The sequence below is a fragment of the Giraffa tippelskirchi genome, chromosome 3 (assembly GCF_054371585.1).
Source record: "Giraffa tippelskirchi isolate mGirTip1 chromosome 3, T2T-mGirTip1v1.2.pri, whole genome shotgun sequence".
Classification (NCBI taxonomy): Eukaryota; Metazoa; Chordata; class Mammalia; order Artiodactyla; family Giraffidae; genus Giraffa; species Giraffa tippelskirchi.
Window position 1 is genome coordinate 68403930 of NC_137277.1, and position 23247 is coordinate 68427176.

General features: G+C 56.6%; 1 protein-coding gene across 35 annotated transcripts in view; it reads left to right on the forward strand.

The window, feature by feature from the left end:
- BIN1 (bridging integrator 1) overlaps positions 1-23247 on the forward strand; it is a 56172-nt gene that overhangs the window by 8026 nt on the left and 24899 nt on the right. For 22 of the 35 annotated variants that reach the window (XM_081581182.1, XM_081581163.1, XM_081581170.1 and 19 more), the window contains exon 2: positions 20815-20895. In XM_081581182.1, the coding sequence (XP_081437308.1) occupies positions 20815-20895 (81 nt within the window). Of the gene's footprint in view, positions 1-15439; positions 15540-20814; positions 20896-23247 lie in introns of those variants that run through there. The other 13 variants (XM_081581171.1, XM_081581185.1, XM_081581195.1 and 10 more) reach the window with 2 other exon arrangements.

The window sequence follows — 23247 nt, forward strand, 5'->3', positions numbered from 1 at the left end:
TTCTCAGGATGGGCTGGGGCCCTGCTGGGGAGCCCTCCTTGGCTTTAGGCCAGTTGCCAAAGAGAGGTTGGCCTGGGTCATTTCTTCCAATGTGAGAAAGCTTTGAGGTGACCGGGGTCCCGGGGTTCACTGACCTGAGGGTCTCTGTGCTTTGCTAGCCCCAAGACTCATGGCTGCTCTCAGACCCCTCGGCCTCCTGGACCTCACCTTCAGGCCCAGGCTGTGACCCAGGTCCCAGGGCCACCACAGACCAGGTAGAATAGAGCCCACAGCTTGGATGGAAGGTGGGGGTTGGAGCCTGGTGGTGGGGTTTGACCTCAGTGCTGTCCATGGTGCCCTTGGGCAGGGGCACATGTGTCCCCCTATGCTGTGCCCAGGGTCTTCCCTGGTGGCTCAGACAGTAATGAATCTGCCTGAAATGCGGGAGACCCAGATTCGATCCCTGGGTTGGGACAATCCCCTGGAGAAGGGCGTGGCAACTCACTCAAGTATTTCTGCCTGGAGAATCCTATGGACAGAGGAGCCTGGTGGGCTACAGTCCATGGGGCTGCAAAGAGTTGGACATGACTGAGTGACTGCCATATGCTGTGCCCAAGCCTGTGGTGATGGGCTGGGTCCCTGCTGCTGGTCCCTGCTGCTGGTCCTGCTCAGTGGACGAGGGGCTTGGTGGACGAGGGACTTGGTGGATGGGGGGCTCGGTGGACGAGGGGCTCAGTGGACGGGGGGCTTGTCCGATGGGTAGCGAGTTGTAGACACCCCTGCCTGTGCAGTGTGAAGGCTGCAGCAGGGTGGGAGCTGAGCCCCAGCGGCTGGGGAGTGAGTGGGTGGCAGCCGGCGGCAGGCAGCAGCCACCAGCCGCTGCAGTGCTGGGGGGAGGGACTCGTCACTGTTGTCACTGCCGGGCTGGGCTGGGGCTCTCAGGGCCCCTGCAAGTCCTGCCCCTGCCAATCCTGGAGCCCCCAGGGCACCTTCCTAGGGATATCTGTGCTGCTCCTTGCTTCAGCTCCTGGTGTTGAAGTCGCTTCTGACCTCCTCTTGTCATTCTCTGGTTCATGGCCTGCCCACTGTGGGCCAGGATGCTAAGGTCTGAGGGCACTCAGAGGAGGAGAACGGGCCCTGCCCTCAAGGAGCTCCCAGTCCCAAACTCCGCGCCCATCGAAGCACTGGGGAAAGGTGGGGGAAGGGCACCGGAGCCTTCCATAAGGCCTGGGCAGTCAGGAAAGACTGCTTGGAGTAAGTGGCCTGCCCTCCTGAGGCAGCGAGAATCCAGCTGTGCCCAGGAAGGCATGGGGGCTCTGGGGCAGGGCTGCCGTCCTGGAGTCCACTATGTCGGGGCTGGGGTCATGGCCTTCCCGGAAGGCTGCTCTACATCCTGCCTTCCCTCCCACTGCATGCAGACCTGCCCTTTTGTGTTTCAGGGCCCCGAGGGGACACCGTGGAGGGGATGATGCTGCTAAGCTTGCAGAGCTGAACAGCTGGGAGGGGTCAGTGGGTCAGCTCACCCCTGGTTCCGGGCACCCCATTGCACTCGCCTTTCGAGACCAGACCAGGTAGCCAAGTAGAGGCCCCCTTGGTCTTGGATCAGAGCCGGGGTGGGTCCTCAGGGGGCGAGGGGTCATGCCAGCTGGTTGGGATCCTGGCTCTGAGCGCAGATGGCCAGGCGAGGAATGGACGACAGTAATGTCAGGTTGTGTAGATGAGGCTCAGGACGAGTGGCAGGCTGGTGAGGGGTCCGGGTTTCTACCCAGGCCTGTGCCTGAGGAGCTGTGCAGAGGCTGTGGAGCCGGAAGGGGGCTGGAGTGACGGGAGAGCCTCGCCAGCCCTTTTTCCAACAGCTGCTGCTACTTTCTTTGGACCCTTTGCTCAGCTCAGCCTCTCCCTGGGACTACAGCCAACACACTGCAGCCCTGGGCAGGCCTAGGCCCGTCACTGGGCACTGAGGACAGACCTGGCCCACGGAGGGCTGGGCTGGGAGAAACCCCTCCAGGGAGCCCCTGTTGGTCCCTCTCCGGCACCATGTGGCACCCCCCCACCCCCCCCCACACACTTTTCTGCTCTGAGACAGCATCACCTCTCTCAAGACATGCCCTCCAGCCTTTCAGCAGCTACACTGGGACCAAATGTGGGTGATAAGGTGGATGAAGATGGTGACCTCGGTTGGGCCCCTGGCAGGTGGACAAGAGTCAAGGAGAGAGATTGAACAAGGGAAAGGGGAGAAGGAGCTTGATCCCAATAACTACCTACCTGCTCTGGAGTCCTGGGCAAGTCATGCCTTCTCTGAGCCCTCGTTTCCTCCCCTGTAAATGGGAATGGGGGATCCTGCCCATGGACTTGTGGTGAGAGTCCAGAAGGATGTGATATGATCAGGGCCTGCTGGGGTGGACACACAGGTCCTGTTCCAGGGAGCATCTTGGGGAACCCCTGGGAACCCACAGGCAGAGACTGTTCTGGCTTTTGTGTTTTGTGTCTTTCTCTTTGCTGATGCCCAGATTCTTGAAGTTGAACTGCAGCGAGGTTTTTGTTCCCTTTTTCCCTGTATATTCTGAGAACGCTAAATTGGGAGGGGTAGTGTCCTCTCCCACAGGAGGGAAGCCAAAGCGCCCCCTGAGCCAGAGCTTGATTGAATGGGTTGGGGCGGGGGGAGGGCAAACAGTTTCAGGTGGGTTGGGTTGAGGGGTCTCCCATCCCTCATTCATTCATTCATTTGAGGAACCAGATGTGCAGCTAAAGGAGAGCTGGCAGCTTAGAGACCTGGGTTGAATCCTGGCTTGGCCGCCGAGCCTCAGTTGCTCATCTGGGAACTGGGAAGCATGAGATTCCCCTGGCAGAACAGAGTTCTACTGGGTCCAGCTGGGTCTGGCTGATTCTGGAAGGGAGGACAGGTGAGCATCTCTGCAGCATTTCATTGGTTTACTCAGAACCCTCCCACCTGCCGTTTTTCGTTTCTCTCAGTGACCAGTGCGGTTGGCGGGACTGGATCATGGTCCCACTTGGGAGATGAGGACACTGGAGCTCAAGGAAGCCCTGAGACTTTCTCCCCCTTCTGTTCTCCGACTTGGCCCCAGGCTGGCCTTTCCTGGGAGCTACCACCCCCATCCCTGAATGGGGGAGAAGGTGGTTGGAGGATGCTGGAAATAGACTATTGTTGTGCAAATATGTGTTTTCAAATGAAAGCCAGTGTGTGAGGGCTGCCTTTGTGGGGCAAACACCTTGGGGAAGGGGTGTGTGTGTGTGTGTGTGTGTGTGTGTGTGTGTGGTTGGGGAGGAGGCTGACACACTGGAGGAGAAGGTGACCCTGAAGAAAAGCCACCTTGGAGCTTTTCACATGGCCCCTGGTTCCCCTATGACTCCACCATGGTGGTGGGGGAACCTGGCTTCGCAAAGGAGTCACGGGGACCCCAGAAGGTCAACGCTGGATGTGGACAGAGCTGGCCTGACACAGCACTCCGTAGGGGGCTTCAGTAGAAAGAGTCCCAGGCACAGATGCCAAATCTGTACAGGAAAACACAGTTGGGGAGGGTGCGGGAGTGGGGGGGGGGGCTGGGCGGGGGAGGGGAGGGGACACTTGAGGAGGAATTAATGGTCAGGAATACAAGTTGAGTCTTGATCTAAACTGAGAAACAGAATCCGCAATTAATTGGCTACATTTGTTGAACCTGGGACAAGATGAAAATGGTTTCCTGAAATATAACTTCAACCAGGAGGGTGTGTGTGTGTGTGTGTCCCCACCATGGACTCTGGAGCAGTCTGCTCTGGGAGTGGGCCTGGCTGAGCTGGAATGTCACCATCTTCCCACGTTTACCAGCCCAGGTCTCCTGGTGGAGTGGAACGTGGGCCTGGAGTGGGCCACCGCTGGGAGGGGTCAGGGCCCTTCTGTGGGTAGGGGGTGGTGCTGCCCTGGATCTGGTGGACCAGCTCGGGGCCGGCCTGGTGCTTCAGCAGGGACGCTGCCCTGAGGTGTGGGTGCTGGGCTGCCTGGCCTCCGGGGGAGCTGAGTCAGCCCCATGGGAAGCCCGTGGTCAGCAGCCGGACAGAAGCCGAAGCCTGCGTCGTGACTTGAGTCACTGAACTCTCGGGTCATCCTGTCCTGCTGCGTGCGGTGAGAGAGCAGGGGAGGCCTCCCCCGCATCCTGCAGCCAGCACAGTGCTCTTCTGAGCCAGGTGTTGGTGAGGGGGCCAGGGTGTGGGGCAGCTCCCAGTGCCCTGGAGACCCAGGATCATAGCTTCTGATCCCCTCCTCTCCCCTCCGCTGGGGACTTGGGTCACTTACTTGACCTCCTCATTTCGATTTGCTCCTCCATAAAATGGGGGTGACAGTGCCCCCTGCTAGGCCCAAGTCTTGGTTGGTGGAGCCTGTGATCTGGCACCTAAGTGCGCATAGTAGGCCCTCAGTGCAGGGTCCTTTGGGGTGTGGGGCTTCTGTGCCCTAGGGATGGGAAAGCCTTAGCAGAGTATCTCACACAGTGTGGCAGGTGGAAAGCCCACGTTCAGATCCCAGCTCTGCTCCTCCCGAGGCCTTGACCTTGGGCAAGTTACCTGTCCCCCGTGAGCCTCGGTTTTCTTGTGTGTGAGGGTCTAACGGGGGGACAGGTGTCTCCACTTCACACCTTAGGACGCTGAAGTTTGGGGTGGGGGTATAAGGCGCCTTAGCGGGCATGGGGCGTTCTGCTTGAGGGTCCTGTTGGACCTTCCTGCCCAAGTCCGGACCAGCCTTGGCCCAGCAGTGGTGGAGGTGTGCTGGCTCAGCTTGGGATCCAGGTGGTGAGGCCATGGGGGAAGAAGAGAGAGGGAGGGCCAGAGAGGGCCTGGCAGGGGCCAGGTGACACCATGGACCCCTTTCCATCATGCTCAGCGCCTCCCCCCACCTGACCTGACCTCCTTGTAGGTAGCAGGAGTCCCTTCCAGCTTTCAGATGCTCCATAAGTGTCCAGAGTCATACCATGGGCTGGCTAGGGACTGACCTCCTGGGATCTAGCCCTGGACGTTCACCCCAAGCCATGCCCTGCTCCACTCTTTTCTGTCCTTTGGCACTTTCCTGTGATTTTGTCGTTTTTTTTTTTAATTGGTAACTCTGGCAGCTCAGCTTCCCCTTACTGTTCAACTGCATTTCTTTTGGGAAAGAGGGCCCTGGGGGAGGAAAGGGCCAGATAAGTAGGAGCCACCCCTCGGCAGTCAGCCCAGAGGGTGAACTGGTGTTTGCTGTGATTTGGGGGGCCAGTGCTCTCTAGTGGGTGTGTGTGTGGGGGGTGGCCTCTGCTACCCCTCCCTGTCCACGCTGCCTCAGCTCTTCTCAGGTAGGGATGTGGTCTCACCCCGAGGACCTCTCTAGACTGCAAGATAGACTCCAGGGCTGATGCTTGGCCTGTGTCCTGATAAGTCAGAGATGTAGGGGCCCTTTGCGTCCACCTGATCCTCACCTCCCCACTTTGAGGGTAGAGATGGGACCCTGAGTGGTGACCTGCTCAGGCTTCTGGCAGCCCCCTCATCGTCCCCTGTGGTCTCCAGGCTGGGAGGGAAGGCCCCAGCTTCTGTCCACTGTGTGTTGTTTTCCTGCATCTGCTGGGCTGGGAAGACCGGGGTCTTCCCCTCTGGCCTCTCCTTGCCCACCATGTTTCTCTGCTCTACTGCAGCCCAAGAACAGTGGTGCAGGCTTAGCAGGAGAGAGCCTGGGAAAGCCCTCCTGGTCCCCTGAACAGTCATTGCATCTGCCAGGGGTGGGGGCACCACCCAACTCCCCATCCCTTCTTGGCCTCTCTTTTTCCTGTGCTCATCTTCATCCTTGCTTGGTTTATGCTCCCTCCCAGCCCCCTCCCAGCATTCCTCCAGCTCTCCCGCCCCCAACCAGGGGAAAGCAGTGGGACTGGCCCTGGGCTGGGAGAGGACCACCCTGTTCGGAACCAGTGAGAACCAGTGAGTCCCCACCCTTTGATCCACCACATCTGCAAGGTGGGGTGTCCTCATAGGTGCTGGGAACTTGGAGTCAGTCCAGGGGCAGAGGTAGGGGAGCCCCTGGGGGTGCCCCCTGGGCAGCTGAGGGCCTGGGAGTGACCATGGGAGGAGGGTGGAGAGGAGTGGTGGCCCTCCCCAATGCAGTGTCGTGGGTGGGGTGTGTGACTGCACTTTTGCTTGGCAGGACTGGGTGGAACTATTTAGAGCTAACTCTGGGCATCAGCTCCTGTGAATGACACAAATAACAATAATAACTAAAATAATAGCAATAATGTGTTGGGGGAAAAAATACCACAGCTTATGTCCTTTAGGTACTTGTTAATCATTCCAGGTGAACAGATGTAGCTATGGATGATTCTGAGTGGTAAAATGAAGGAATAGCCTGCTTGCACATTAGGTCGAACAGACATAGGCAAAGGGCTGAGGGCATTTAGAGAACTGAGTGAGTTCATGTACCTGAGGTGAGATCAGGAAAGGCTGCCTGGAGGAGGTGACATGAAGGAGGTGACTTGGCCTGGCATCAGTAGGGAAGAGATTTCTTAATGAATATTGTGGGGGTGCCCGTGGTCCCTCCTGGGTCAGACTTGGCCCCAGGCTGGTGCGTGGAGGCAGGACCTTCACCTCCCCTCCCCGGGCTCTGGCTCCATGCTCTGTTGAGCTGGCGGTGGGCTCCTGCTTTGCTGCTGCTCCTCAAGGGCTGTCCCCTCACCCAGCTCAGGAAGCAGCTGATGAGGAGCTGGTGGGAGGTGGCCGGGCTAGAGGGGTGGATTCCACCCCTCTGCTGATGGCCCGGCGTCCTGGCGCCTGCCTGGGGCTGAGAATAGCACCCGCACTTGCGTGGAGGGGACAGGTGGGCGGGCGATGGCTTGGGGCTGGGGGGGGGGCGCTGCTGACATCTCTGAACAGGTGGCCTGGAGGGCTGGGCCGAGGGCAGGGCTGCGGTGTCCTCAACCAGCCCCACCCAGCCCCTGCTCAAGTGGCCAGAGGGTGGGCTTGTGGCACTCCTATCCGGGGTGCCCTGGTTGGGAGCCCTCCCTGGCCCCTCTGTAGAGTAGGCTGTGTCCCAGGTTCAGTGCTGGGAGGTTAGGTATCAAGGCGCACCAGGGCCGCTCGTGGTGGCTGCTGCAGGGCATCAGAGGCCAGTACTTCCAGCTCCTATTTGGGCTGAGGAGCAGGGTTATGGTGGTGGGGCGGCTGGCAGGGTCCCTGCAGAGCCGGTGGTGGTGGTGGGGTGTCTGCTGAGGGAGGTGGGGCAGGAGCGGGAGGTGGGGCAAGGTGGGGCAAGGTGTCTCCTGTGTGAGCCTGAGTGAGTCATGGGGAGCAGGTGCTCAGGGCACCAGGCACTGGCAAGAAAGGCATGTGTGGGCTGGGCGAGGGGTGGGACGGGGTTAGGGAGAGCTTACTGGCTTGGGTGCGCAGAATCCTCGGTCAACAGGGGTCAAGAGATGTGGGGGAGGCCAGCCCCTGCTCTGTGCTAGACCCTCTAATCTACACAGCCCGAGTTCATCCTCACACTTCTTTGAGGGAGAGGTCTTGGCTCAGTTTTACTGATGGGACTCAGGGCTCTGAAAGATGAAGATGAAATTCCTTGCCCAGGGGTACACAGCCTGGACCTGCTCCTTATGTCTCCCACTCCCCCTTTGACTCTCCCCATCAGAAGGGGTCCAGAGGGCCCTCCTTTCCTTCCTTTCTCTTAGTCACCATCCAGACCAGACATGGAGCGGTTCACCACCCTGAGCTGGTTGCCAGGGCTGGGAGCCGCTGAGGGGGCAGTGGGTGAGGAGGGGGAGCCTCAGGAGCCCGATGGTGGGCCTGCCTTGGCCGCCTGTCCCCACCTCCTGGCTGTCCCCACCTCTCTTCCCAACATCTCTGGGGACATCAAGCTCACAGTGACTCCCAGGTGTTCCCAACTTGGGTGATTCGGGTTCTTTTCCTCTTGTTGCTCACACCTGGTGTCCACCTCACTTTTCTCCCTGTCACCCCATCCTTGACCCCTCCTCACCATTTCCTGTCCCGGCCATAAACCATTATTGCCTCACCTGGGTCATCACAGTCACCTAAGTGGGCTCCTTGCTCCAACCTGCTCTGTAGTTTGTCCGCACATAGCAGCCTGGGACTTTAAAACTGTGAGTCAGATCACAGCTCTCCAGACTTCCTCCTTCCCACTGGAGTGTCAAAGCCCATGACCTTGCCCTGGCTGCCAAGGCAGTTCATACAGTGGTTACAGCCTCTGGAGCCAGGCTCACTGGCTGTGTGACCCTGTGGAGTTTTTAAGGCAGTGCCTCAGTTTCCACATCTGCAAAGTGGGGTAATAGTAGTGCTTCCTTTGTGAGGTTATAGAGGCGATTGCTTGAGGAATCATGCAAAGGCCTCAACTCCTGTGTTCCAGGGCATCTTCCTCCTCCGCCCACCCTCCTGTCCTCTTTCACATTCTAGCCTTGCTCTTCCCACCCCAGGGCTTTTGCACATGCTGTGCCCCCTGCCTGGCATGCTCTCTCTCCTTCATCAGGTCATAGAGGTCACTTTCCTTTCCGTGCCCTGTGGTGTTTTTGTTATATTGCCACTGGACATGCCTCCCTTGGAGCACTGACCCCTCTTGGGCAGAGACCTTGCTCTGCTTGCTGTAGAACACAGGCGGGCAGCTGGGGGAGGGTGTCGCAGACAACCAAGGCTCAGCTCCAGTCCCAGCCCTCACAGCCTAGGGGCCAAGTCCCAGAGCCCAGGGATGGGGACTCACTTCCCCTTCCCCCTCCCCCAGCTGTGAGGGCCAAAACCATGGGGGATAGTGGGGGGTGAGGGGGCAGTGAGGAGGGAGCAGCTTGGGCCCACCCTGAGGAGTTGGTGAAAAGTTCCTTTGTTCCCCCGGAGTGTGGCTCCGGTGGGGTGAAGGCTGGAAGGGTGGGGTCTGGATGACTGGGTGGTGCCTGAGTGTTGAAGGAGGTGGCTTTCCCCTCTGGGTGGCCCTGGCCCTTCCAGAAGCCCTCCTATCCTCATGGAGGCCTCTCCTGGAGGTTCTGGGTCTGTTGACATCTAGGAATGAACTCATACTGATGGGTGGTCCCTGAGGGGAGGAAGCCAGTCACGACCAAGCCTGGGCCCCCTCCTGCAGCCCCTTGGGGCTTTAGGGCACCCCCTTGTGGCCTGATCCCCACTCCCCAGGCTCCCACACATGGAAGGGGGCTCCTTTTGCGCCATTGGATTTGGGAACCAATGGCTGTGTTCAGATTCTAGATCCTGTTTACTTACTGAGGGACCAGGGATGTTAGGCCTCAAGTTTCCTCATCTGAACACCTCCCTCTCTTAGAGAATGCTTGGCAGCCTCTTGGGATGCCTGTGGATTAGCTACTACTTCTGCTTTGCGGGTGCCACCTCACCCCACTGGCCCAGCCCAGCCCCCTCCCAGAACTCCCACCCTCTTCCCCACCCCCACTTTGGCCCCTGCCGCCTCGGCTCCCCTGCAAGGCTGTTCCAGCCCCCCCACCCACCGCGGCCCACCCCACGCCCGCCTCGGCCACCCTACGCCCACCGCAGCCCCCCTGGCTTCCTCCGGGGTCTGGGCGGCCCTGCTCTGGCCGCAGGCCACTGGCTTATCTGCTGAACAGGCTGGAATTTCAGGCTTCCTGGGAGGGGGAGGGGGGAGAAAGGAGAGGAGGGCAGGGTTTCTCAGCTGGAATCATCTGGAAACTTCTTACCTGGGGTCAGAGCCCTTCCCTTCCTGGCAGTGGGTGAGCAGGAGACCCCCCACCCCACCCCACCTCCAGTCCCTACCTTTCCCGGGGGCCTGGCTGGGAGGCTGGGAGAGGCTGGTTTTGACCAGACAGTTGTATTTCAAGGCATTGTTGCGGGACTGACATAGATGGTAGCCAAGTTTTTATGTACCAGTTAAGGACGTAAAAAAGGAAACCAAACATCACTTTTTACTCTCACCAGTATTTCAAAAGGAAAGGGAAAATCACTAAAAGAGGAAGGAGATAATTTTAGAGTGACAGTCTCCCAAGAAAGGCCCTTTGGCTTCCTCAGTAGGTCAGCCGTTCTTAACCTGGGGCCCACGGAAAAGAATGATGAATCTCTGTGGACTGGTGTCAGAGGACAGCGACTTCCAGAACACAAGGATTTGTGGGGAAAAAAAAGTAGATTACTGTGGGGTGAGGCCTTGGAGATTCAGGGTGGGTGGGACTTGGAAACATTTTGTTTGGTTTTATATTTCATTGCAAAAATCCTTGCAAACTTTGCATTCTAATACACAGTCTTTTTTGCTTATAGCACAAAAGTGGTTTTTTCACCAGTTAAATCTTTGGAACGCAGGTGGGGCAGGAATTTTTTGGAGTGGGCAGACATGCTGCCTGTCCAGCTGGCTCTGTATCCCCATTTAAGAATCAAAAGTTGAGGGAATTCCCTGGCACTCCCATGGTTAGAACTGTTACTGCTCTGAGGGCCTGGGTTCGATCCCTGGTTAGGAAACTAAGATACCACAAACTGCGAGGTGCAGCCCCTGGCAAAAAAAAGAATCATCAGTTGGGTCTGGGCTTTGAAATCCATCCAGCTTGGGGTCCTTGTTCTGCTGCTCTTTAGATGAGTGATCTCTGAACCTGTTTTTTCATCTGTAAGATAGGACCCAAAGTCACACCTTTGGATGTTCTAGTGATATAAGCCCACCTGTAAGGGAGTGTCAAGGGTGCTGAGCCCCCTCAAGGGGAATCCTTGGTGCAGGCTCCCTGGGGTTGTGCCTTGCAGCGTGTTTTTTTTTGTGGAGCTTTGAAGGAGGGGCAGCTGCAATCCAAGGGGAGCTTTCCCTGGCAGGTGGGTGGCTGAGAGGTGACATCCCATGGTGAGGGGTTCCGTCAAGAGTGTGACCTGAGCACTTCCCCAAGAGGAAGGCGGGAAGACAGTCACCAGCCACCAGCCTAGGAAGATAGAGGTCCAAGGATGGGGGTGCAGAGGAAGCAGGGGAGGGGTCTCTCTCTTGGGGACAGCCTTGTGTGTGTACTAGATGAGGGAGAGGGATCTGAGTCAGAAGGTCCCCATCTCCTCTGAGATGCTCTTGCCCAGAGCCAGCCCTTCCCGGGCCAGGAGCCCGGCTGGTTCCCCTGGGAGCCTGTTGCTTTCTCTTTCTCTGGTTTTCTCTCCAGCTCCCTTCTGCATTCTGGATTCTTCTTCCACACTGTCTCCTGGCCTCCCCTCAGCTTCTCGCCTGGCTCTGTGGCTTCTGGATGGTTCCTGCCACCTTCCCACTGTGCCTGGAGTTGACCAAGGCAGGAGCCATGGGCAGGAGCCGTGGGCAGGAGCCGTGTCAGGGAGCGTGTGTGAGTGTCTGTGCAGACAGGTTGGTGAGCGTCAGCGTATGGACATGTGAGGGTGCAGATGGGCCCACATGGGGGGCCCACACTGGGGGACATTCTTGCCTCCTGGGGGTGGTTCCTGGTTCCTGGCTTTTGCCCAAGGCCAGCATCTTAACATTTAACTTTCTTAAAAAGTCATCACCCTTTTGGGAAGTTGACAGGCTGAGTCTGGCACTGAGGAGTCTTATCGGCCAGGCCTCTTGCTGTGCCTTCTGGAAGCCGTGTGTTCTGGGCTCTGCTCCCGGGCAGAAAAAGCCTGAGCTGCTTCTCCCCACTGTCGTTCACAACTGGGCCAGGGAGGCCAGGCCCCTCAATCTAGCCCCTCTCTGCCCGGTGCCCTCTCAACGCCAGGGCACAGCAAGAGCTCCCAGGCTGTGAACTGTGTCACCCTGGCCAGCAGATCACCAGTCTCGGGCGTAAGTACTGTGGCTGGTGGCAGAGATGTCCAACATGTCCATGTGAGTGAGCTCACGGGCCCTCAGAGGGAGAGGCACAGTTTCCCTTGCTGGATGTCAAGATGAAGCTGCCCCCTGGTGCAGTCACTAGCCAGGCTGCAGACAAGAGCCATACCCCAAGAGTGGCATTCAGTGAAAAGGATCCCGGAGTCAGGAGCCCTGGGTCCAGTCCTGGTCTGTCTATAGTCTCTTCACTCAAAATAGGGGTGCCAAGGCCTGCTGGAGGAAGAGGCTCAGGGGCCCAGACTGTAGCATAGTGCCCAGATGAGTTCAGCCAGGCCAGCCGCCTGGGCCAGAGGAGCCTCTGCATCCCCAGGGGTCAGTCACTGGGTGGTGTGGCCTCGACCGTGACAGAGTGACAGACCCAGTGGGCAGCTGCTAGGGCCCTGAGTCCAGCCCACTTGCCACAGCAGACGAGATCTGAGCCACACTTGCCCGGCGACCACAAAGCTACCAGACTCTCCTGGGGTCGAGCTGTGGCCAAATTCCTTTCTGTCTCATCTCTAAAGTAGGGGTGAGAATACTTAGAGGATGCCAGGCATAAGAATGGCAAGAAAGGACTAGGAGTAGGACACCCAGAAGCAGTGAACACACCTCTCCTTAAAGGGAACCTGGGCTTCTTTGAGAAATGGCTGATTCTAGGCCCAGGGCAGGGACATACCCCACTGAGCCTGGAGCATCTTGCAGTGTTAGGAAACAAGGACATGCTCAAAGACTAGTGGAGACACGTCCTCAGGCTCCCACTGGCCAAATTTAGGACAGTTTGAACATCAAAAAGAATAATGATGGTAATAGACTATAAAACATTGAATGCAAAATGGAGGCAAGAGTCCGTAATGATACCCTATAAAGACATGACCTGTATAGAACACCAGGTAATATGGAGGAGGGTAGAAGCCCTCGATAACAGTTAGTTCCTGCAAAGATGAGAGATACAGAGCTTCTCAGACTTTCATCTGCACACAGGGCATAAGCGGTCTTGTTAAAATGCATTGTCAAATCCAGCAGTTCCAGGGTGGAGCCTGAAATTCTGCATTTCTACCAGATTACCAAAGGGCTGTGATGCTGTTGGTTCATGGACCCCACTTTGAGTAGTAGAGTATTAAATGGACATAAAGGCATCAGGTAAAAAGTTATTGGCTGTAAACATTTATGCAGGGATGATGTATCGACCCTCAGATGACTAGTTAATTACCTAGAGAAAAGTCACCATAGCAGAGGTCTGACAAACACTGCCCAACCTGTGCACGTGGTCAAGCTCAGCACCGGAAGCAGGAGATGCCCCGAGGTGATGCTGTTGAAGGACACGTTGCCTCTGTAGTATGCTTGCCAAAACAATGTTTAACCTGGACTCAGTCACGAGGAAGTGAGCAGATGAACCTAGAGTGTAGGTCATGCTCCACGGGACTGGTTTGCATGCTTAAAAAAATGTCTGTTTGGCACAGGGAACAATATTCAATATTTGGTAATAACCTATAAGGGAAAAGAATCTGAGAAAGAATATATATATATATATATATATATATCTTACAACTGAATCACTTTGTACACCTGAAACTAACACAACATTGTAAATCAACTATGGTCCAATAAAAAATGTCAATACAGTGAAAGAGAAACAAATATGTACAGTGAATAGGTGTGGGGAAATATTCTGGATTAAAGGAGACAGGAGACACAACAACCCAATGCAATGTATATACTAAGTGAAGTAAGTCAGAAAGAGAAAGATAAATACCATGTAACATCACTTATATGGGATTTGAAATATGACACAAATGAACCCATCTATGAAGCAGAAACAGACTCAGACAGAGAACAAATGTGTGGCTGCCAAGGGTGAGGGGCACGAGGGAGGGATCCACGGAGAGTTTGGGATTAGCAGACAAACTGTTGATGTAGAATAAGTAAACAATGAGATCCTACTGTATAGCGGAGGGCCGTCCCTCAGTGGGTGTGGCTTAGTGGGTAAAGAATCTGCCTGTAAGGCAGGAGCCACAAAAGATGCAGGTTTATCCCTGCATTGGGAAGATTGCCTGGAGAAGGACATGGCAACTCACTCCAGTGTTCTTGCCTGGAGAAATCCCATGGATGGAGGATCCTGGTGGGCTACAGTCCATGGGGTCTCACAGAGTCAGACATGACTGAAGAGCTGAGCTTGCATGCATGCACGTATAGCACAAGGAACCCTACACAATATGTAGTGATAAACCATAATGGAAAAGAATATGAAAGGAAATGTGTGTGTGTGTGTGTGTGTATGTATATATATATACTGAATCATATACATATATATAACTGAATCACTTTACTGTACAGCAGAAACTAACACAACATTGTAAATCAACTATTCTTGTTCAGTAGCTCAGTCGTGTCCGACTCTTTGCAACCCCCTGGACTGTAGCACGCCAGGCTCCCTGTCCTTCACCATCTCCTAGAGCTTGCTCAAATTCATGTGCATTGAACCAGTGATGCCATCCAACCATCTTGTCCTCTGTCGTTTCCTTCTTCTCCTGCTTTCAATCTCTCCCATCAACAGAGTCTTTTCTAATTAGCTACAGCTTCAGCATCAGTCTTTCAAATGAAAATGCAGGATTTATTTCCTTTAGGATTGAATCAACTATATTTCAATTAAAAAAGCAGGATGTGAACCACATTTGGATCCCAGATCAAAAAATAAATAACCCAAACATAAGGGAGATATGGGGGACAACTAGGCATGTTTGTATATGGACATGTGTTGGATAATAGTAATAAGTTAAGAGTAAACATTGGGTGTTCTCTGGTATTACGGGGGTTTAGGAGAATATTCTTATTCTTTGGAAATGTGCCAAAGTAGTTAGGGGTGAAGGACTGAGTTAAAGGGTCATGATGTCTGCAGCTCCTTTCCAGGGGTTGGGCTAACCTATAAACAAATGAACCAAACTATTTGAATAGAGAGAAAGAGAGAAAGTAAAGGTGGACTCATGGTGACACTTGGTGAGTTGAGGGAAGGACAGATGGCAGTCTATCGTACTATTCTTTCAACTTCTTTTGCGGTTTGTATGGTTTACATTTCAGACTAGAAGTTGGGGAGGGGGCCTATGCAATGTGGCAGTGCCTGGTGGGCTCTCTCCTTGCTCCACTGAGGCCCTGCCCACTTGGCTCCTGGGTTATTGGAAAGCTGGGAGGAGTGTGGGACAAGTGTCCATCACGGGGGCCAGGTGCCCGAGCACCATCTGGGCAGGAGGACCATGAGGCCAGCTGTGAGCATAGCTCTCGGGCATGGCTGATACTCTGTGTGTGGGCGGGAGGGTAGAGCAGGTGGGCAGGAGACCGGGGGACACCTCAGATGTCAGGGAGTGAGCCAGAGACCCTGAGGCTGTGGGCAGTCAGGGCAGAGTATCCTACCCTGGCATGTCTTCCTGGGGGAGGGGACAGCTCCAGTCACCAGGTGGCCTTTGGTCCAATTCTGATGGCCCCCTCTAGCCTCTTGAGATGTCTCCCTCCAAGTGGATCCCAGCTGTGTGACCCGTGGGAAAGGCTAGCCTTCCACCTGCCCCCTGTCTGTCTGTCTGTCTGTCTGTGTGCCCCTGCCCACCTGGGAGCCTCTGTGAGGCTGTGAGGGCGTGCATCCTGTTGCTGTGGTCCCCTGACCGCAGGCTCTGCTGTCGCGGGGGAGGAGGAAACGCGGTAGTGACGCCCAGCCGCCCGGGCGCAGCTCATTCTGTGACCAACCTCGACTGAGGCCGTGGCGTTGAAGTGCCGGGAGATGATGAGGAAGGTGAAGGCCCGCTGGGGTCTCGGCCGCTGGGTGGTGGGTGCCAGAGGAGCTGTGTGTGTGTGTGTGTGTGTGTGTGTGTGTGAGAGAGAGTGTGGACTGGGGTGCTGGGGATGCTCCAGATGGGGGGTGGTCCTTCATCTCTACTGGTCGCTAGAAGAGCTTTTCCTCTGTGGCCCAGAGCCTGGGGACCAGGCCTTCTCTCCTGGGCCCCCGGGCTCAGCTCTTCTCCCCAACCTTGGCGTCTAGAAAGTGCTTATTCTTGCCTTGTGCCACATGCTCAGATGTGGGCATGTGTTCCCACACATGTAGGGGGCTGGCCGGGCTCTGGGGGAAAGAGGGGTACAAGAGGGCTCCTGGGGTCAGCCTCGGGGTGAGGGCCTGTGGGCGTGCTCCCCTGCCCTTGCTGGCCCAGCTGGGGTGGCTTGGAGAGGCCCAGGTCTGCTGGGTGCCCCCCCCCCTCCAGTTTGGGTGCCCTTCTTCTAGTCTGGAGCTTGGGAGAAGCCCCTTGCCTGCTCCTGACTGTGAGGCCCTAGGTGTCCTGATTGGCCTGCCATCTGTCGCATGAAGGTAGAGACCTTAGCTGTGAGGAGGGGGTATGTGGGGTCTGTAAAGTGCTGTGCTGGGTGGGCAGTGAGTGATAATTTGCTCCTGTTTTGAAGGACACTGGCCCTGGGTGCCCTTTCTGCCCCTCTGGGTTTGGTGGCCGGGTGTGCGGCACACCTATGTGGAGGCTGTCACCAAGGGGGGCCTGTCCCCCTGGGTCACTGGCTGGCCAGGAGGAGAGAAGCGGGCCTGGGAAGACACCCTGACTGAGGGCTCTGGGCTCAGAGAGAGGCTGGGGGCGGGGCACGCCCTCCCCCACAGCACCCGGGACAGAGGAAGCTGTCCCTGAGCCCCGGTGCTCAGAGGTGCTCAGCCGTGTCCTGTGGGCCTCCTGCCCCGCCCAGGGAGGGCCCCCCAGCCTCGAGTCACAGCCCGGGCTCTGACAGGCTGACCTGCAAATGTTGTCAGGAGGAGGTTCATCCTGCCACCAGCTCCCCTCGTTCGGCCCTGCTGGGGATTGGTCCTACTGAGGTTTTCAGCCCCTCTTGTCCCTGGCTGCACTGAGGATGTGGTGAGAGGAGCAGGGGCACCAATAAGGCTTCCTGGACTGCGCTGGGCTTGGGCTGAGCAACCCCCACCTTTGTGTGGTGGGGCTGTGACCTGTCCTCCGTCACATTGTCAGAAAGGTTCCCCTTTGTTTATTACAAGGGAGACACGCGAGATTAGTGTGACATAGGGGTGTCTACCCGCCCCCCCACCCCCCCTACGGATCTCCATAGCTTCAGACAGGGATCGGGAAGCCTGACTGCCTCCAGGCCCCCTCCTCACCTAACTCCTGCTCATTCTCCAAAACCTGGCTCAGTCGTCATGCGTCCCCTGAGCCCCTGCGGCCTGCCCCTCCTGACACCCAGAGCCCACCTGCTGCTCGCAGTGGCAGGCTGAACTCCACGCAGGGTGGCCCCACGAACTGAGTGTTGCATCTGTGTCCCCCAGGCCCGTGGCCAGGGCTCCCCTCTTGGTGTGGAGAGGGCTCTGAGCAAGTGTGTGTGTGTGTCTCCCAGGTGAGGGCACTGGTGGTGGCTGGACAGAGCTGCCTTGGGGTCTCTGTGAGTGTGGGGACAGATCAGGCAGGGGTCAGCAGCTGTTAGGTGGCAGGGCAGGATAGGGTGTGGTCTGGGTGCCCCAGGGGCCAGTGGGAAAGGCCTCTTTCCCAGTGTTGGGGACGCAGCAGAAGCCTCGTTCTAGAGGGTGGGAAACATGTGCCATTGGTGCTGTGGGGTTTTCCTGCACCAAGTTTTGTCCCAGTCTCTGTCCTGGGGTAGGTAGTAGCCAGCTTGTTTCTCCCCTGTAGCCGCATTGGGAGCTTCCCCTGAGGACAGGGCCCCAAGGTGTGTGCCCTCCTTCTCTTTTCTGTAAAGTGAGGCAGGTACAGTGAGGAGGAAACAAGGCCAAGGCCAACACACACTCACTGGGTATCTGCCTGAGCCTCCATGTGCTGTGGGTACAGTTATCACTCCCGTGTCACAGGTGGGCACTGAGGTATCAGAGGTGAGGTGAGCAGCTGGCTAGAGGTCACGCAGAGTCATGCTGGTCATCCCCCTCTGCGGCATCCTGCAGGGTCCAGTGGGACCCACTGGAGCCAACTGATTCTCCGAGACCAGACCTCAGATTCGTGTGAATGCCAGTTCTAAGCCCTGATCCTAATGGCTACCTTCATGGTGAGCTCTCTGCGTGTCAGTCGAGTATTCTCCATATAGACCATCTCATTTTACGTAACAGGAAACTGAGAGATGGGCTGTTTTGTTCAAGGTCATGACTCTGACCTCAAAGTTCACAGTTCAAATGAGAACGTGTTGTGTGTCTACCCTGTGCTCAGCCCTGTTAGTAAGCTGGGGACACAGGAAGGCTGGACACCGTCCTCGACCTCAGGCTGTGCAGGCTTGGGTGGGGCCAGAGGCACACCCCCAGGCAATGAGGAGAGCTGGTCCCAGGCCCAAGTGGTAGAGTAGGGGGAGGAGGGAGAGGACAGCTTCATAGAGGAGGTGTCGCCTGAGCAAGGTTTTGAAGTATGAATAGGAGTCAGCTGTGTGCACATGCCTGCCTGTGTATTTTGAGTACAGAGCGTGCATACTTGCCTTCTGTCTGGCATCTTGGGATGTCATCCGTCTGGACTAGGAGGGTGGGTTCATGTCAGGCCCAGCCCTCAGCTGTGTAAAGATAGCTCTGAAAGCCCTGTACTTGAGTACCTGTTATGGGCTAGATATGGAGACGTGTTTCACATGAGCCTTAAGGTGGGTGCTAATGTTCTCTTTATTTATTGACAAGGTGCTTGAGATTCAGAGAGACAGTAAGAGTCCCTTTTCTCAGGGTTCTTCTCACTGCCTGGCATGTCACCATGGCTGGCCTCTTTCTCAAGGCCTGAAGGTCTCACTGGTGACTACAGCTGGCTTGTGAACCACACAGCTGTGTTTGATGACTGGAGCCAGGTGTGGACATCTGGGGCCTTGGCCTCCTGGGGACCCCTGATGGCGGGGAGGGGACTGGCAGCTCCGCTGATGGAGTGCATCTCCTCAGGGAGGAGGAGAGGCAGTGGGTAGATAGCGTCATACCTCCCAGTCCTCCTGCCTGAGGGCCAGCCAGGCTCTGGTCCTGCTTCCTAGGAGCCTCTGGCTTGCTCCGGTGGACCGCGCTGACTTTTGGAACTTCTTTCTTTCCCACCTGGTGGTCCATTTCTCTCACCGGCGTAGATGGGGGTGAGTCACCTGCCCGTGCTCAGTGTCAAGGGGGCCAGGTACCCCCGAAGCTCCACCCTGTTCCCATGGGGCCAGCCGGATATGGCTGCCAAGGAAGTGGGGGCCTGGATTGAGGGAAGGGCCCGTTTTCTTGCTCGTGGTGGTTTGGTTTTGCTTTTCTCCTCAGTTCAGTGTCAGCACTTGGCATCCAGTTGCCCTTGCCTGATGGACAGTGTCCTGACAGAGTTAGTGGGGGCCGCTCCCCGGTGTGCATCCCTCCCCACCTCCTTTCCTCTGCATCCTTTGTGACCTCTAGTCACCCTGAGCGTCTTGGAATTCCCTAGTAATGGACCTCATCTTTCTGGTCCTCCTGCTGCCAGCTCTCCTCTCAGTCTGAGCTGTCACTTCTCCCACGAAGTTTTCCTTGATTACCCAGGCTGGTTAGGATCTCCCTCCTGGGCTCCCACAGTCTCGTGTACTTCCCTCTGTCTTGGGACTGGACCCACATCTGATTGATCTGCTGCCCCAGCAGAGATGCCCAGAGCACAGAGCAAGTGCCTGGCAAGAGATGGCCGAATTTATTACATGACGGGAGAGAGGGTCCGAGAGCTGACTGGCCTCACTGTGGCTCCTGGGCAGGTGGGGGAGGGGGAGCAGGGCAGCGCAGGCCATCCTAGGATCAGTCAGGGTTAGGGAGGGTCCAGGCTCTGTTATGAGACTGGGCATCCCTCGGTCCAGGACCCTGACCTGGTGTTCCAACCCCATTTGAGCTCATCCCTGCTGGGGGCTCACCTGTTTTTCTCCTCCACCTGCTACCCCTACCCAGAGCCACCTGCTTCCTTCTTATTCTTCTTGGGTTTTGGTCACTCTCTGCTGACCATCATCTCAATGTTGTTCCTTCTGCTTCCTATGGAGGTGCCTTCCCAGGCTTGTGGAGGGGAATCTCTGCCTCCCTCTCTCCCTGCACACCCCACCCTCTCTCTGCCTAATCTGTACCCCATCTCTTATTTTTCTCTGCTCTTCCCCTATTGCCCTCACCCATCCTTGCTTCTTGAATCTCTCTCTCTCTCTGACCATAGAGAACTCTGGAGTTGGAGGCAGCAGGAGCTGGGAGATGGGAGTCTGGGAGAACCTGGTGGGCCAGCCCTTCTGGTCAGGGCTTTCAGGCTCCTGGTCCAGTTTCTTCTTTTTCTAGAGCTTTCTCCCTCTCCAGACTTTGGGTCTCTCTCTCTGCCTTCACCCACCCATCTCCCCACCTGTGCCTGCCACGTCCTCTCTTTGACACAGCCAAGAAGGGACAGCTGTGACTCACCGAGGGGAGAGTCAGCCTCTGAGATGTCAGGAATAGGGTGTGTGTCTGTGAGCCCGTGTGTACATGCTCTTGGGTGCCTCTGTGTGCGTGAATATGTGTGTGCCGGTGTGAGTGCCAGGGGTGGGAGGGTGTCTGGATACGGGCTAGAATGGGTCTCAACTGGAAATCTAGGCAGATTGGAAGCTGACTCCTAGTGACAGCAAGAGCCTGACCCTCCGCCAGCCCTCCCTCCCCTCCTGGTCCTGGAGTGATTACCTCCCTACCCCTCCCTCTGGTATTTGTGAGCAGTGGGCCCAAGAAATGGAGTCATGTGGGGAGGTGGGGCCATCCCTGCTGGCCCCCTGGTGTTTAGGTCACTTTTCAGTTGCCAGGTTGGGGTGTAGCAGCCAGGGCTGCAGTGTGATATCAGCCGGGAGGGGCACCCAAACCCTCATACTCCTGGTTTCCGTCACTACAGCAAGCCTGTCCTAAGCACCTCCTCTTGACAGATGGGTGAGCCCTGAGAAGAGGATGGAGAGATCTCAGTCCTGCCCTTTGGGGTCACAGCAACCACAAGCCCTCTGATGGTCCCCAGTGGCCTGGGCTGGGTGATCCTGGCCATGGGCCTCCCAGAACCCCGCTGGGGTGGAGAGGGGTCTGTGGTATTGGTGACCTGGTGCTCTTGGTTTGGCCACTTTCCTTCCCAGTGTAACATTCTTCCCTTCTCCCTCTGCCTTGGAAGGTCCTCCAGAAACTGGGGAAGGCAGATGAGACGAAGGATGAGCAGTTTGAACAGTGTGTCCAGAATTTCAACAAGCAGCTGGTGAGTATGGGTGGCCCTTGGCCTTAGGGAGCTTGTGAAAATGGAACTGTGGCTGCCAGGTGGAAAGTGTCCAGAGCTGAATTTGTGGAGTAGAGGAGCTTGAGAAGGGGATCAGTGTGGGCTGGTGAGTCATGGAAGACTTCTTGGAGGAGGGGTCACTGGCACTGGGTATGGACTAGGGGAAGGCGGGGAATATGGGGGTTACTTTAGGTAAGATGTAAGGTTGGGGTGGGTGGGAGCTAGCGTTAGATCATGGCCAGATTCTGGGCAACCTTGAATGTCGAGGGAAGTGGGCTCTCCAGAAGTGTCTTGTGAGGAGAGTGGTATCTGCAAGGTTTAGTACGGGAGTGAAGCAGACTGGGTTTGATTGGGCACCCGCTGAGCGTCGACGGTGCCTGGCTGAGTGGTAGGCTCCAGGCCGGGCCATTTGTAGATGGCTTGGGGATCCCTCCAACACCCTGTAAGGCAACTGGTATCACTGTTCCCCTTTCGTAGATGAAGCAGTTGCGGCCTAGAGAAGTTGGGTAATCTGCTCAAGGCCATCCAGCTTTGGGAGTGGATTCAGACCCATACTTCTCTGGTTCTAAAAACTGCAAGTGAGTTAAAGGGTGTCCTTAGCATTTCCTTTTATAGACCAAGGGCTGGTGACAGAAGGGCCTTAATTATGTGGACAGCCTGGGGGCAGTGGTTATATCCAAAGGAGGGCGTCCTGACCCCAAAGGGCTCTAAATACCTTGATTGGGTTGTACCTGAGACATTCCCCCCTCAGATCTGCTAAGTCTAGAATAAGCCACTTTGGTGACTGTATCTGAAGACAGTAGAAGTTGGGAGTGAAATGACTCTGGTGATTCTCTCCTCCCTGGGAAAGGCCAAGGAAGCAGGCACAGAGGGCCAGGCCATGGCTCTGTGGCTTCTGCAGACCAGTCCCAGTGAGTGACGGACAGGAATGGAGGCCAGAAGAGGCCACAGGAATGGGCATGGGTGTTGGCAGTGAGGTCAAGATCTAAGCTTTGCTAGGAAAGGGGCTGGTGGGCCTAGACTAGGGGCTGGGAGGGACCAGGCCTCTGCCTACTCCTGGTCCACATCTGAGGCCTCAGAAGGCACAGAAGATACCCACCAATGTTTCTGTGGCTGGAAGGGAACCCCTGGGAGAAGGGGCCTCCTTTGAAAAACTCTGACAGCCCACTGGCCTGTGGCTGGGAGCAGCTGGAAGAGAGCCAGGAAGCATGCTGGGAGAAGGCTGGGGAGCATGCTGGGAGAGGGCCGGGGAGCATGATGGTAGAAGGCTGGGGAGCATGCTGGGAGAGGGCCAGGGAGCATAATGGTAGAAGGCTGGGGAGCATGATGGGAGAGGGCCGGGGAGCATACTGGGAGAGGATCAGAGGCAATGCTGGGATAGGGCAAGTGTGCATGCTGGGAGAGGGCCGGGGAGCATCCTGGGAGAGGGCTGGGGAGCATCCTGGGAGAGGATCAGAGGCCATGCTGGGATAGGGCAAGTGTGCATGCTGGGAGAGAGTAGAGGAACATAATGGGAGAGGGCTGGGGAGCATGCTGAGAGAGGGCCGGGGAGCATGATGTTAGAAGGCTGGGGAGCATGATGGGAGGAGGGCCGGGGAGCATACTGGGAGAGGATCAGAGGGCATGCTGGGATATGGCAAGTGTGCATGCTAGGAGAGGGTAGGGGAACATCCTGGGAGAGGGCCCAGGGCCAAGTCACCCTCACCTGCCGGGGAAGCTCAACTGAGGGGTTCCTCAGAGCAGGGTTGGGAGCCTGCCTGTCCCCCGAGGCCAGTAATGGGAGGTGTTTCAAAGCCCGTAGCAGAGACTGCTTGTTTGGCTCTGGGTGACTGCTTGCCCCCTGGGCCTCAGTTTTCTCACCTTCAAAGTGGAGGCTTGAACAAGAACACTGAAGTCCCCTCTGGGTCCCTGGCTCTTGGCAAGCAGTCACTGATCCTTGCCCAGAGCAGCTGGGGAGTGAGGCTAGGGCTAAAGATAGACAGTGCTTTTGGCTCCCTGGCTGTGGATATGGGTGGTCATTTGAGCTGGTACTCTGTCTGCCTGCAGATTGGGTGGTGTGGTCAGCTTCTCAGGGGCCGAGGGTAGAAGCACGAGTGGGCAAATATGAGGTTCTCATTTGAGGTTCAGGGTAACCCTCCCATAAGGGTTAGGGCAACTGGACAGTTCTGGATTTGATTGGTGTGTAGGGGTGTCTGGGGCCTGGGGGTGGGGTTCAGGAAAGGGTCACTAAGTGAGGATCACTCTTCTCAGGGAAGTGAATTCAGAAAGCTGCAGGGCTTGGGGAGCCCTGGGAAAGGCGAGGTGAAGCTTGAGCATGGGAAGCGCTGCTCTTCA